Source organism: Protopterus annectens, chromosome 3.part0, assembly GCF_019279795.1.
Source record: "Protopterus annectens isolate FY-2018-M chromosome 3.part0, PAN1.0, whole genome shotgun sequence".
NCBI lineage: Eukaryota > Metazoa > Chordata > Ceratodontiformes > Protopteridae > Protopterus > Protopterus annectens.
In genome coordinates this window covers 1,253,162,911-1,253,179,939 of record NC_056731.1, presented here as the reverse complement: position 1 = coordinate 1,253,179,939, position 17,029 = coordinate 1,253,162,911, and the positions used below count along the sequence as shown (strand labels likewise).

Sequence of the window (17,029 nt, the reverse complement as noted above, 5' to 3'; positions counted from 1 at the left end):
CCACCTACACTGCATTTAAATCTAACTATCTCCAGCAACCATTTCAAACAGCCCATCACCACACAGTACCCAGTTCTTCACACATATCCACCACTTTCTCCCATTATTCTGTTATCACACTAATAAACTAACCCTAAACAATTCAGCTATCAATTTACCACCTTTTTTATATCCTTAGCTCTACACTTGTCCAATATCTTAACTTTTCCACTTCAATATTTACAATGGAATACCTGTCCTGCTCAGTATACTCAACCCATCTCATCTACATCACAGTTTGACTAATTATAACTTTGACACCATCTCATTCCTCATTTATCCTAAATATCAGTATCCTCCATCAACATCCATCCCAACCTCACCACAAGCTGCCAAACACAATGTCATCCATCACTTCACTCATCTCCCACTCTAAAAAGCAGGACTCCATTTACCTGTCTTCCTCATAGTCGGCCAGCCATTCTTCTAATATAATCCCCTTAAACACTGTGTTCTAACAGTCTTCCCATTACCCATACTGTTAACTACCTCAGCTACCCTTAACTTATATGTCGAATCCTATCTCATCATTTAAATATCTGAAAAAAAACAGTTCTAACTCTCTAGTTCTACCTCCATCCTTTTTCCTCTCTCATTACTTTATCCTATAATGATACTTCTCTCTCTCTCTCCTGCTCATACTGTTAGCACTCCTTCTACTCACCCTGTCCTTGTCTCTGCAATAAACCCCTCACATCAATCACCATCCATTCCCTGATACACAAACACACTACCATAGAATAAATAATTTCCCATTCTCAGCATCTGAATGCCTATACAATTTCACCTGTATCCAATTATTCAAGAAACCTACCTAGACATAAAGTCTAAATTCCAATTACAAACCATGCTTTGTAATATTAGAAAAAATGTATCCATTCCACTATCCCTGTGCCCATCTTAACCCTGGTCCATCACCAAACACAAGACTAATTCAGAATTACTAACAACTACCCCACAAATAAATTTCTAAACCAAATTTTGTAGCTAAGGGGTTGGAACACTTGTCTACTTAACTGGGGTCATGAGTTTAAATCTCATCAAGAGCAATGCATGTCCTTTAGGGGAGGGTTTGGTATAATGATTAAAGTCTTTATCTTAGAAATATAAAGTACAAGGTTTAATTCTGACCTCTGGTTATTGGCAAGGTTTGTAGTAATCTGCAGACTGATAGCCTAGTATTTGCATACAGGTCCTCAGCTTTTTAATATAAACATCAGTAGTATTCATAATAAGATACCAGAATCCCATACATGGAATGACCACCACATCCAAGAAGTTATAGTAATAACTAAAACATGTCTAAAACAACACATAATGGATAAGGAATCCCCTCACCAGATTATAATATACTCTTTAGATAGGATAATTAGAAAAGGTTGTTGAGTTGCCATTATCAATCATTTTCAACCATAATAATCTGCCTGTATCTCTTTGTCACACTTGCCACCTACCAACCAGCAATGCTGAAATCTGTATGTCAACTCTCAAACTAAATGAGTACAAATGCTTATGTGTTGGTATTTACATAACTCCAAGGAACAATATTTCCAGTGCTGAAGAACTCATTTATTGGGCCTCAACTAAAATCCAACAAGAAAGTATGATTCTCAGCAATCTGTACATTAACTAGCAAACAGTAAATAATGGCACCTCTAATATTGTATAAACCTCTTTTCAGCTTTTCTCAGATTATTTGCACCCCCCACCAGATACAATAAAATACTGATTGTAATTCAACCATTGATTGGACACTAACCAACATCATCAAACAATATTACTGTTGTGGCCCATTCACCCTGAGTAGCCAAACTCCTACAATTACCAGTAGAAAGCATAGTAACATAAATAACAACATTGGAATAACCAAGTCAGAAACTGAAACAATTTCAATAATGACAATTTTATCTCAAATCTAAAATTATTAAACTGAAAACCACTAAACACTATCCCTGTTTATTACATTTCTAAATGACGTAAACCAACATACCTATATTTGAACAAAATGAATTAAAAGTACCCGACCTCCCAGGCTATCTAAACAAATTAAACTTCTCATGAAGCAAAGAAACAAAGCTAGAAATCCTGCTTACAAAAAAAAAAACTGAATCCAACTGCCAAACTTATGAACAACTCAGAAAGAAAACAAAAAACAGAACAAGACAAAACAAGAGAAGCTACTACATAGATTGTCAGAACTCTAGCCAAAATTACCCCCCCGATACCCAAACTATTCTAGTCCTCTATTAACTACCTGCTGTACCCTGGCCATGTCATCCAACTACCCCCTCCATAAACTCGTAAACAAATAGCATAGCAAACCAAAAAACAAGGCAATGGCAATGACGTGCAGTACAACACAAACTAATAAACCACAGAAAGTACACTAAATCTGAGGTACACTTTTGCAGTTATTTTAATGTTAAAGAAAATTATCATGTGGGCTGCCTACCTGATGAACGGAGTGACCACTGCCCCACATTTCTACTTCGTAAACAGGTAAACATACCTAAACCCATACTGTATAAGGAAACTAGAGATGAGCGCAAGGTTAATCCACAAATTCTTAACAGCATGTTACAGCAATGTAACTGGCACCCACTATAAACTCTAGCATTAGACCAGGCAGTTGAATTTTTCAATAGTACTTTTATGAATGTTCTAAATAAGTAGCTCCCATCAGGAAACTTAGAACTAAAGTTAACTATGCCCCTTGGCTAAATAGCACCACAAAAGCCTTACTAAAAGCCAGAGACAATACCTGAAAGAACTGGAAAAAGAATAATGCTAGCCAAGATAGACAAAAATATCAACAACTTCGAAATCAGGCCAAAAAACAAACAAAATGGATAAACAAAACTACTTCCTAGGTATCCAAAACAAACATTCCAAAACCTCCTAAAAATTCTGGCAAAGCTATCAAGTCCCTTCTAATACCCGACAAAACTACCACCCCAGCTCCCAACACCAATACTAATAATGACAGCATAGCTTCTCAATTTAACCATTACTTCACAGAATCTATTCTCTCATTATCTACACAGCTGTCTAACAATAACTCTATATTCACCCCAACTAAAGATCACAATAATATACCCTCCTTTACACTCTCACCTGTACCAACCTCCACAGTTATAAAACTACTCTCAAAACTAAAATCTACCACTTTCACAGGAGATGGTCTACCCAATAATTTCCTAAAATTAGCTGCAGAGTCCCTAGCCTACCCTGTCTCAATTCTTACAAACTGTAACATACAAGAAGCTTACATCCCCCAAATATGGAAAGTGTCATATATTATTCCTCTACACAAAGGAGGCAACTCCTATGAGCTATCAAACTACCACCACATTGCTATCCTATCCCCCCTTTCCAAGCTCCTGAAGAAATGTATTCACACCCAAGTGATGCACTTCTTAACCTCACATAATCTCCTCTCCTTCACACAGCATGGCTTCCGCCCAAACCATAGTACAACTGCTCTTCTCTCCCTTACCAACCAGGTTAACCAACTCAGAAAGAACAACAACTTCGTATCAGCCATATTCTTAGATCTATCTAAAGCATTTCACATGGTCTCCCATAACCTACTTTTAGGCACTCTATCCACCATGTCCTTTGCCCCCTCCACTACTTCCTGGTTCAAAATCTATCTCTCTGATAGAAAACAATCAGTCAAATGGTAAGGTGTACTAACACCTCTACTACCAACTACTATAGGTGCTCCACAAGGATCAATACTAGGTCCTTTACTATTCATAATTTTCACCAACAAACTACATACCTCCACCCTGCATGCATCACTTTTATAGTATGCAGATGACCTTAATCTGCTCAGCCCCATCCATAACCACTCTTCAAAAGCTTACCCAAGAATCTTTCTTCTCCATGGAAAAATGGATTACTTATATCTAACTTATTCTAAACCCCAACAAGACCAAAATACTTCTTTTCACCCCCAACAAATTCAGAACCACACCTCCTTCCTTCACTATCACCTCCAAAATGGCACCCCAATCTCTCCCTTCCCCCATACTAAGCTCCTCGGTGTTGAAATAGATAAGGATCTTCACTTTGATGTCCATATCTCTCAAGCTATTAAAAAGGTACATAAAAAAATTAGGAACCTTATACAAACACAAACAGCTCCTACCAGACCAAGCACGAATCATCCTAGCCCAAACCCACCTTTTGTCTACCCTAATGTATGCATCACCAATCCTAATTCACATCAGGAAAACATACCTAGACAAACTAGAATCATGTTGCAATAAAATTGTAAAATTCGCCAATAACTCCACTTTTAGAAGCCATTACTGTCTTGCCCTAAAGGAGCTACAGTGGTTAAAACTCCCTCAATTAATTAGTTACCACCAACTAGTGCTACCTTCAACATACTAAAGAATCCCCAAAAAACTCCAGCTCTAAACCAACTACTAAACCAATATTCAGCAAACCGTCCTCTACGCTCATCCAACAAAACCCTGCTCTGCATATCCAAAGCCATACTATACAGTACTCAAATACTCCCAAGCAGGGACTGCTATGTGTAAACTATTATGTCTTGTGTGATGTCTCTTTGATTGCAACAGTTAATGTGGAGTTTTTTTCTCCCAAATACTGCCATCCAGGGTCTACTATGTGCAAATAAAGCTTGCTTGGAACAAACTATTGTATGATATATATATATATATATATATATATATATATATATATATATATATATATATATATATTTGATTGTATATTTACCACTGTACATATTGTTGGATGTGGAGCTTTTCTCCCTGTGCCTCTGCTGTAAATGGACCTCATTCTAATCGGACTTTCCCAGTAAACAAATGTAAAATAAAATAAATAAATAAAAATAAATGTTAATCACTTTCATCTTAAAACAAAAATTCTAAAGGAACATATAATGTCAACCAGCTCACAGCATTTAAATACATTTTAAATACATTTTAAATGTCACATGATACTCACTCTAGTATTCCTTTAAAGTGAAGTGAACCACCTTGACTTAAATAAGTACAACCTCCTAAATTAAATATTAATATATATATAAAAATATCATTATCTAAAACAGCAACATATGTTTTTTCTAAACAACTGTATTTTATCACATATATAATAGCTGTAACTTCATTTAACCCATGAGGTTCCTTGACATGGAGCCACAATTGCCAGCTTAATTCTTTGATTTTCAGCCACTCCTTTAAGAGCCCTCTCTAAAGTTAACTTTTATTTCCTCAAGAACATACAGTAAAAATCTAATTCATGCAGTTTAAAATCACTCACTTGCTTGTCAGGAGCATTTTTAACATTGTCTTTGTTTATATCATTTTTATGTTGATAAACTCTGCCTTTTAGAGATTGCTTAGTTTATTCACTATAAAAAAATTGCAATTTTTGCATCTAGCCAAACTGACCACTACCCTATTGTTACAAATAAAATATCCTTTAATAAATAACTCTCCATTATTTTTCAACCTATTTGATTACTTTTAGCTGTAAAGTTGCATTGCTTATACATCCCACAGCCAAATGTTCTACTGGGTTTAAAATAAGCATCAATTCTAAATGACTTCGTATCTTCCAATAAATCTTTAAAATTTGTTGCCCTCCTATAGGGGAAATTTGGTCTTGCATTCTTTCAAATCATCTGTGTAAACTATCATGTTCCAATTTTTATATAATTTCTTATTTTGTAAAAGCCAAAAATATAAGTGCAAATCATGATATCCTTACTAAAATTATTTTCGTTATTATTGTTGACTCTTTATTTCTTTCTGGTCCAGCACAGGGATGAAAAAATGTCCTCTTTGTATGCATTATTTCATTATGTAAATCATTAATTATTTGTTTAGGGTATGACCTAGCATGGAACATTACTCCCAATTTTTTCATTTCAATCTAAAAATCACTTTCTCCCAATATTGTATGTGCTAGTCTTACCATTTACCCCTTAATAAGGACTCCTTTTTTGTGTAATTGGGTTGTTACTATTGAAACATAAAAAAAAAAAAACTATTAAAATAGGTAGGTTTGAGATATATATTAGATGTAAAAACTCTATTTAAAAAGTCCTTCCTAATTTTCACATTGATATATTGTACTCTGTAATTAAAAGCTGTGCACGTAAAATTTTAAAAAATCTGTGGTTTTAGTAATGCAATCCAGAAATTATTGCAGTCTAAAATATACAAATATCATCCAAAAATTGACTATATAAATTCCAATGACTAGCATATTGATATTTAAATATAAGGTTTCCACCCATTATTACATTACAGTACTAATGAATGCTAGGGCATAAGGAGCTCCCATACCAATTTCCAATCTGTGTTTGTGAAATTCACCAGCAAAATAAATAAAATTATTTTTCAATACTAGTTCCACAAGATGACATAAAACATTGTTATCCTGATTTTTCAAAACACCTTTGGTTACAAGAGCATCATAAAACCATTTTATTCCTGTATCATGCAGTATAACTAAAAAAATTGGCATTAACAGTAATAAATATTAAAGTTTTTGAAAACACGTTATGCTATATCTGTCTTAGAAAAGCTCAAGAATCCTTTAAACATGAAGAAATGAATCACAAACTGCCTTCACAACAGTCAATTAATTTAGTAATAGCATACATTTTCAAACTCCTAACACTAACTGATGGTCTAATGGGAGGTATATGTAAATCCTTGTGGATTTTGGGATGCCAACTAGAAGCACTTACATCAATACATCCTTGATTCAACAGATAAAGAAGTTGTACATCTACATTTTGAAAAAGCAACATTAACTTAATTCATAAAAGAGATAATATAAATGTCACTTCAAACATTTTACCTGCATAATTAACATGGTCTATCACTACTAGGCCAGCCACTTTGCCAGGTTTCACAATTCTGGTATTTTATTATTGCAATTGTCTTAAAACAATAACCTCTCCCAATAGGTCAGAAAAAAATACCCTTTTAGAGTTTCTGTTGTCTCTCAATAAATGTCTAAGATTTTTCTCACATATTTTTTCCAAAATATTTAATACTGGGTCTAAATAGTGATTGAAGGTACTTCTTTTCCTCAAATGCCCAGTGTCTTCATTAAACTTGTTCTGCAACCATTTACAAAGAAACAATCTAAAATCAATTAATGTTCTCTCAGTATCACCCATAACTGTGTGGATGAAAGTCAATCCTAATGTTCTCTTAGTATCACCCATAACTGTATGGTGAAAGTCAATCATTTTTCCAACAAGTTACAATATTCAACATTAATAGGTTGAGAGCTGTAGTTATCAACAGGAGAATCACCTACATTATTAAAAATCATGTTCAATAACATGATGTTTTCTGTTTGGACTTGTTCTTGTTGAATTCCCGTGCTGTTCTTCATTTTCTTTGTCTTGTTGGCATTGTAATTTTTGTAAGGGGGCTAAGCATATGAGATTTGGGAAACATAAATTGAAAGGTGAACATTTGATACAGCACACAGTGATTGATACTGTAGATTCATTTTAGGACCTGGATATTTGGGTACATCCAGCTTTGGGTTTTTCTAATCATATAAACCAATTGAGTAATGATAATTATAGAACTATAGATTGTATAAAAAGATTTATAAAGTCTAGGAAATCAGAAATGATTAAGCCATTGTTTATTAATTACATTATACCCAAACTGAGTATGGAATAACAATAAGGAAACCTTATAAAAAAACTAGCATGAGTAAACTAGAAAGAGTACAGTGGAAATATAATAAGGCCATCCATGGATGTGAAAGTTTAAGTTATTATGAAAGACTAAAATATCTGAACTTGTACAGTGTTTCATATAGATATTTTAGATGAGCTCTTATTCAGATATATAGGGCATTTAGAGACAACTACCTCTGGGAATATTTGAGGTTATCAAAAAGTAGTAAAGAAGCATTAGAAAACCTATGTAAAAAGTTCTGCAGGAATGAGAAGTGTACTAATTGGTTCACTGAGAGGGCAGCTGATGCATGAAACAGGCTACCAAATTACATTAAATCAAGCACTAGTTTAAATATTTTAAGAACAACCTGGACACTTATTGTGGGAACAATTGTTGTGGTATACTGGCAGGCTAGAAGGTCATTAATGCCCATGCTTAAAATATTTGTAGGTATGAATGTATGCATGTATGATCCCATGAAACACAGTTCTGATGCTTGGGACGACTTAGTTTTTCAACTGTTCTAATCAATGAAGGGTTAGAGGACCTAAAAAGACGTTCCCATTATCTGCTGTTACCAAACATTTGATACCATCCCAACTATCATAAGCAGTATTTTCAATTTCAGCATACTGGTGAGAATCCAACTGCGGTACAGAGTAGGCACTATTACTACTGTAATCTTATTTATAGCTTGGCAAGTTTTACTGTTTCTTTCAATTTCATGACAAATTTTGCTTACCTTATCAAAAATATTAGTACATTTGGTTTTAAAACTGGGGAATAGCAAGTTGTGAGTAATAGACTCCTCCAACTTTATAATTTTAGTATCCATAATTTCCATTAGGCACTGGTTATTTTTCATCAACACTTAAATCAACTTACAACCCTGTTAATCATGTTAATCAAATAAAGTTTATAGCTCTTTGTGTAAGGTAGAGCCACATACTATCCCTTTCAGAAAGTTACAGAATCAGAGCTCCTTAGGCACTTGTTTGATTCACAAATACCTCCTGAAATACTGATTTTCTAAATGGGCCTTACAGTTAATTTATCCTCAAATTAATGAAATTATCTATCCAAACTTTCAGTTGTCACACCAAAAGGCTGAGAAAAGGAAAAATCATACTTAACCCAGTTGTGGACTTCACAACAGCCATCTAATCCATTGTTTCCAACTACTGGATAAACTAAACTGCCAGTAGAATTCACTACAACCAAATTTACCTCATTGAGGGAAACAGGAGATCTGTGCCAGGAGTAACAAACTCCTGGGATACAATGTTGTTCTACAATCCCACAACACCTACAACTCCATTCATCTCAAGACTGTTATCAGTTGTAGAACAGGTTGCAGTGATAAATGGAACAATCTGAGTCAGCTGGTTAATAAGTAATGCCAAGTTACTAGTAATAGTAGAAATTCCATCCATGAAATTCTCCTGCAATTGCACCACAGAAACCACCAAGGAAATGGAGAAAATTCTGCCAAAATGAAACAAACTCCAAACCAAAAGCCAAGGCAATGAACTGTAATCGCAAAAACTACAATTGACCTGAGGTGCATTTTGCAGTTATTTTTAATATGTTAAGTGCTTTCATTTTATATCAAGACTTCTTCTGAACATTTAACAGCAACCAACTCACAATGTTTAAATATATTTAAAATACTTTTAAAATGTCACATGATAATCACCATAGTATTCCTTTAAACTAACATGAACCACCTTAAATTAAATAAGTACAACCTCCTAAATTAAATAATAAAAGCATATATAAATACTGTTTTCCCAAACAACAACATTCATTTCTGTAAACACCTATATTTTAACAAACATTAAATAAAGTTAATTTAATTTACCCAGGGGTCCATCGTCATGGAGCTTCAGTTGCCAATATAATTCTCTGGTCTTCAACTACTCCTGGGACGTGATACATACTTGATCTCATGGTTCAAAAATACTGGCGTAACAGATGACAGGCTATAAAGTAGCAAAATACATTCTCTACCTTCAGCCCTGTATCAGTAGGTATACCTGAAGGATCGATTTTTGGGCTACTATTCTTAAATATTTTAAAAAAGATCTCCACACAGTCAGAAAGCTTGCTACATTAGTGCATTATGTTGATAAATCTACAATAATCTACATTAGCCGAAGCATAACTGGACTACAAAAGGATACTCAGGAATCTCTTTTCTACATATAAACCTAGCTGTCCAACTCCTAGCTACTCCTTAATCCCAAAAAATCAAATCAAAATTCTGGTTACTCCAAGACACTCTGCAGCCAAAAGAATACTTTTGCACTAACCTCCTCAAACAGTACAACAGTACTACTCCTTAAATAAACTAACAGTAACAACCTCTTTAACCTTCATCTCAAACAACATTTATAGGACTCATGGCTCTACTCCTGCTCCACACTAGGCTAAGGTTATCCTCTCTCCTACTTCCCTGTCCCTTCTTTCGAGTGTCTGCATACTGTATGTACATTTCTAAATCTGTCTTAGCCATCTCATTACAAAATTGCACTGGTGTAAATCTGCATTATCCATCTCATTACAAAACAGTGCTTTTTTAGGTTATTCTAAGCCTAAATATTTGTATAATCCTCATTTTGGGTCTGTCTACTACTACCTGTATATTAATGTGTTTATATATTATGTTAATGAACTCTGGAAACCATTGCATTGCATATTCTCTTCTACTGTATGGTATCATCAAATTAAAAAAAAACATTGTATATCTTTAATATCATCATGTTGGTTATGTAGCTTTTCTTCTCTTCTTATTTTGCCCCAGCTGAGTTTCCTAGTGAACAACTGTCAGTATATAAATACATCTTCATGTACATTGAGCACATACCATTTCTGACATTAAAAGACACAATCTCCATAACCCCCTTAAATAATTAATCTAAATAAGTTTGCAGTTGATCTTGCTCACTAAGAGTTGTTACACCTATTTCTACCTATGTGTTTTTGGATAATTTACTGAGTCAGACACAGTGTTTACTTGGAATTATTGTACAGCTTTATGCACTAGGATTTCTGATGACCTTATATTTCTTGTCATAACCTTCCATGTACATTTAGCAATCAATTTCTAAACTCATTTCTAAATTCATCTAATTGTATAAAAATTACATTTAAAGTGGCTAGGCTATAAACTATGGGCTGCAGGGGGAACAGTGTTAAATGCTTTTGCAAGATCAAGGTAGATCACACTGTCTGCTATGTCACTTTCTATGACATAAAACACATTGAAATAAAAAGCTATGAGATTCATTGGATGTGAACATCCATAATAACCAAGCTGGTCAATGCCTATGTGAAGACTGAATGTAGTAGGCATTCATCTTAAAAGGAATCATTCAAATATTTTTCCAGTTTTACTCCTTAGCTAATGGGTCTGTCATTATCTTACTAATGTAATCTTTTATAAAAATGTACTACAATAGTCTCTTCCATATATATTGGTAAAAAAACAGTAAGCAAGTTTTTTTTTGCAATTAGTGAGACAAGGTATGAAACAATACCTACTTTTCTAAAGAAAATAATAATTATCATCTTTCCTAACACTTTCTTCTGCCATGATTGGACAAGCCTGCTGGACTGCAAGATCTTTAATTATAGAATTATCTCTAGTATTGCGTCCCAATGTATACAGAGTGCATCATGTCTGGCAGTTGGTGCAGAGGTTAATAGTATGAGCTGGCGTTCCTATTATACATAATTTAATTATCTAAATTCTTGTTTGCATATTATGTGACCCTGAGCAAGTCACTTAACCAGACATTATTCCCAGGTCACCAGAACAGGGACTGTGTGCCCAGTTGGCCTACATGGTTAATAAATAAGTATTATTATTATTATTATTATTATTGCTATGTCTGCCGTTGAAACACTGTACCTGCTAATGGGGATGTGTTATTTCTCTTTCTACAGAAACACAATGTACTTTCTTCTGATATGCTTCCTTTTAGTGCACTGTAGCAGAACTTTACTAGACTGCTTTGGTATTATATATAGCCACTCTATAAGTCACAACATCAAGTTTATTCATACCACATTGCTTATGTAAATATATACAAAGCTTTATTGCTGTCATGGTGATCAGTAACATGCTATTTGTTATCCTGTTTGCTGAATTTTATGGTGCACATTTCTTGCACAGTGCAGACACTGTCTTTCAGTCTTGTTCACTCTATAAGAACAGATTTTTATGAAACAGAGCTTATTGAACACAATTACCTGGCAACAATCTTAACATGCCTGATCTGGATCTAGAGAAAATACTTCAATTAGCTTACATTCATGTAGTAAATGGACAATGAAAACATCACACACACACACAACACACACACACACACACACACACACACACACACACACACACACACACACACACACACACACACACACACACACACACACAGCCACACACACACGCTCACACACACACACACACACACACACACACACACACACACACACACACACACACACACACCTCTGATGAATGGGGTAGACTTCTTGTACTACAGTGTGGAGTTGGCATTGTGTCCTGCGTGTAGTGTCCATTAATTTAAGATAACAATGTGCAGGTTTACACATGATCATGCATTAATGAACATTTTCTATGTGTAGGAAAATCTGATTTAGAAAAGATGCATAAAAGCAGTCTATGAGATTTAAAATACAAAAGAAACTATAAATATGTTTTCTTCTTACTTAATGTAGCAAAACATTACTTGAATAATAAGCATTCAGGAACCATTGTGAGAAGAGCACATTTTTCATCATGCCTTCATTAAATGCAATTAATTAAATAACTAATTGCCTAATAATTAGGTAAATAACAGTACTGAAAATTATCAACTTTGTCACAGTGTTGCTAGTGTAACTGTGGGACTTATGGAGGGTATAGGAAATACATCTGGTTTACTTTGAAAATCTGGGTCTCAGTTTTGATGAACTATGTATCAACAAGCATCATTGTTACACACACACACACGCACACACACACACGCACACACACGCACACACACGCACACACACACACACACACACACACACACACACACACACACAAACATATGCTGTGATTACTTTTTTTTTATTATTTTACTGATACAAGTAGACCATGTTCAGGGAATATATTAGATATGTTTTGAAAATCAGAGGACCGCAGTTGTGATCTGCAGACCAACAAGTGACAGTGTGAAGAGTATAAATATATACTAAATCTATGATTGCAAACCCACAGCATATAGCACTTAACTCTGTGATACACTGATCTTGGAGTTATGTTGGGGCACAGCCCCTTACTTTACATGTTACAAGGGGGATTGTACCCCCTGGCAAATATTCTTTAATTACTCACAGTAAGTTTTAATGTTTCCAGCATTCAGCAGAATTGTACTTCACTTTTTTATTTGTTGACTTACAATTATGGGTTTTACACTTCTGAACATTGGCCATATATGCAGGTATAGATGCAAATATATCAGTGTAGATATAGCCTGATTATTTCTGAAGAGAGTTAATGATTACATTTTTCATTCAAAAGATGTCTGTTTATTTAATTTTTCATGCACCTTACAAAACAATGAGGCAAATAAACTGTTAATTATTTTAACTAGCCTCATTGCTGCAGACTCAGCTTGACTATTTTATGTTTAAGATTTCGTCTGCAAATAAATGCAAGTTGTTGTCTATTCCTTTAGGATGAGAATGTATAGCATTTGCCAAATTAATTACCATGTATTATTGTCCAACTACAGTAATGACATTTTAGCCATTATCATAGGTGTGAGTGTACGTGCGAGTGAGTGCTATGAAAAAATAACAACAGCAGGGCTAGCCATCCAGCAATGTGAACCTTGACAGTAAATAATTATCACTGTTGAAATGACACCTTGACACTTTGTGCAAAATGGGAACAGGGATTATGGATGGATGGAACAGAATGTTCAGGACTACTGTCAAGTGTTGCTAGGTGGTTACATTTTCTGAAACTCCCATATCACTCAATCAGTTTATGTATACTAACTCTGTATTTAAGATATATCAACAAAATTAGGATCTGTGATGAAGGGCCTTAGTGCTCTCGGTTATGTCTTACTAATGCAGATGATAGCCAAATTCATGAATAAACTATTATTCTGAAAATTATTTCAAAATCATATTTCTCTGTGGAAACAAAGCTCCCAACATTGGGACTTGGGAGGCTTTGCCCTAACATCTTACTTAAAAATGTACTCATCCAGCACATGCCATCATAACAGAAACTTCACTAACAATGATCTCATTTGACAAGAATACAATTTCAAAGTGAATGACATTTATACTTGTGATGTTCGCAGCCACTATAAACTACCATGATGTCAGGAACGAGAACTTTTCCTTTGGTTAGTGCTTAACTGAAGTTTCCTATTCTTTTGAAAATGGATATGTGCCTATTGTAGTTTTAAAGAAGTGGATTTTATCACTGGGTATTCAAGCAGCTGTTCATCTTTCAAATAAACAGACAAATCTAAATATTTCATAATATGGAGAAGTTAGCTACATTTATTTCTCTATTTACTGCTTCAAGATCAGTTATAGTTATTATCATCCCTATTACTATTCAATCAGCATCACTTATCAGGTTCATAAGAATGGGATTATGAGTTTCATTGTAATTCTTTTACAAATACTTACCCACAAAAAAGTCACAGATAGCCAAATTAAGCAGGAAATAATTTCTTGGTGTTCTAATTTTCCTTTCCAGAAAAAATGCCAAAATAACTAGTCCATTTCCAATCACAGTAACAGAAACCATGAGTGATATGCTTATAGTCAGTATTACTTCAATGCTTCTAGAGTAATGTGGAATTGCACTCTGTAAAGGCAAGGGATCTCTGCTGTCAAAGCTGGACAAATTCTGCATGATGGTAGATGAATTATTTATGTCACCTATGAATAAATCCTCAGCCATAGCGGTTTTCAGTTCTAAGCAAAATGTACTAGGTGTTTTCTTTTTCCAGTGAGTGTAAAATAAATTTTACTTACTGAATGCATAAACTATATATGTTTAAATATAAATAACATTGCCTTTAAGAAATTGTGTACATATGCTTTACTGAGTTAAATATACAAGGCTAATTCCAGTATATTACTGAATGTTTTGGGAAAAAAAATCAGGCTATAATTATGTGTATGTGTGCAACAGAAAATGCAGTTTTGCAATGTTTTTAAAATCTTACATTGTGCCATGTTACATTAATGTCAAATAAACAGAAATAATATCAGTAACATATAATATAAAAAAGAAATGTGTCTGTCCTTTACTTAGATAAGCTTCTATTTATGGCTTCATTTTAGTTGTATCCCCACCTTTCAGACCTTGTCATTTCCACCTGTCACATATCATTATGTATGCAGTTTCAGTAATTATCTTTAATGATTGTTCCATACCAACAAGAAAGCAGCCCCAGAGATGTACTTTGAGTGTTTTCTAGATAATATTTTACTGGAATTCATTATGTCTAGTTTTGTATGTGAAACTCATTTGTCTTTAGCACCAAGTGAATATTAAAATAATACTTGCAATGGCAAGTCTGTAAATAGTAGTCTGAAGGAGTTATAGCATGTTAAGACAATGAATTCTAATGTCAACAAAAGCATTGTTATGTTGGAAATTAGTTTTCATTTTGTAAAGAACATTGGTCTATGATATGAGCAAATTCTATCTCCATATCAACTGTCTGCCCAGAAAGAATGCTGCACGGCTGTTAAAGTTTAAAATGTTACTAGTGTTTGTACAAGGTGACAGGAATTCAGTTATAGAGACTATATACTAGGACAGTATGTGAAAACTAGCTTCACTTCATCTCTTTGTTCTGCCATCTTACTTGAGATTTAGTCTGACCAGTCAGAATAAACTTGCTAAAAGATGGCGAGTGCAGACTGTCTACAACAGCTGCAGACTGAACATATAGTCTTGATTATCTCATCACACACAGGCATAGATTTTGTTGTATGATGAAGTATCACTCCTCAACAACAAAATATGGTAACAGATTGTTTTAGTTCTGTACTTGTATTCTTTGCTGTGCATATACCACCATAAATGACATTTGACAGTATAGGCTGATTGGCATCAGCAGCAACCCCCCCTTTTTTTTCCCCATTTTGAACATGAGGTATGGGTGTCACATCAGCAGTGACCATCACTTAGAGCTAATGCCTATATCATCGTGAGGTTAGCCCTGCTGCTTTAATTGTATTATTTCTTTGTTTGCTAATTTGGAACTAAAAATAGGCATAACCTTTTTATTTAGTATAAACAGCTGCAGAAAAACATACTAACAAATGACATATATCAGTATACAGAACATTAACTGGGTCATGTGCAAACATATGTTAGCAGACAAGGACTGCTTAGCTTACACCATGAAAAAAAGCTAAAAACCTGAAACCTTATCATCCATAATGCTGCAAATTAGTGCTCAAAGCACACGAGTGAAAAATTAAGCTATAATCATTTTTTTGCAGGAATACAAGCCCTTTGCATCGCCTGATGTAGGGAGAAGGTGACCACACAACCAAATCTTAAATATGCCAACTCCATGGTTGCACAAATATGAGCAAGTGAGAAATCATCTAAAGCACGGCGAGCACACACACAGTAACCACATCACTTCTGATTTGCAATGGTAAACAGCCAGCACTGATTTGACCCTGCACATCTTGTGCTTTGTGCATGGGAGGTTTGGGGCTTCCAAACTCAGAGATATGCAATGAAGTTCCCTTTGTCCATACCAGTGTGCTTTGTGTCCTCAGTGTTGGTTTATTTATGTAACTGTGGGACTTATGGAGGGTATAGGAAATGCAGCTGGTTTACTTTGAAAATGTGGTTCTTAATTGGAATTATGTTTCAAAAAGCATCATTGTTAGACAGACAGACACACACACATACAGACACACACACACACACACACACACACACACACACACACACACACACACACACACACACACACACGCTTACACATATGTTGTGATTACTTATTTTATTATTTCACTGATACATGTAGACCATGTTCAGGGAATATATGAGATATTTTTGAAATTCAGAGGAACACAGTTGTGATCTGCAGACCAACAAGTCTGACTGCGTGAAGATTATAAATGTATACTAAATGTATGATTGCAAGCCCTCATTATATATCATTTACTCTGTGATACACTGATCTTGGAGTTATGTTGGGGAACAGCCCCTTACTTTACTTGTTACAAGGGTATTG

At 34.6% G+C, this 17,029-nt stretch overlaps 1 protein-coding gene across 1 annotated transcript in view; it reads right to left on the bottom strand.

Annotated features, from left to right (window-relative positions):
* The window catches only part of LOC122797047 (histamine H3 receptor-like), a 194,019-nt gene extending 179,301 nt beyond the window's left edge, over positions 1–14,718 (bottom strand). The window contains exon 1 of the mRNA XM_044065822.1: positions 14,442–14,718. Within this exon, the coding sequence (XP_043921757.1) occupies positions 14,442–14,718 (277 nt within the window). The remainder of the gene's footprint in view (positions 1–14,441) is intronic.
* Between the last annotated feature and the right edge of the window lie 2,311 nt (positions 14,719–17,029).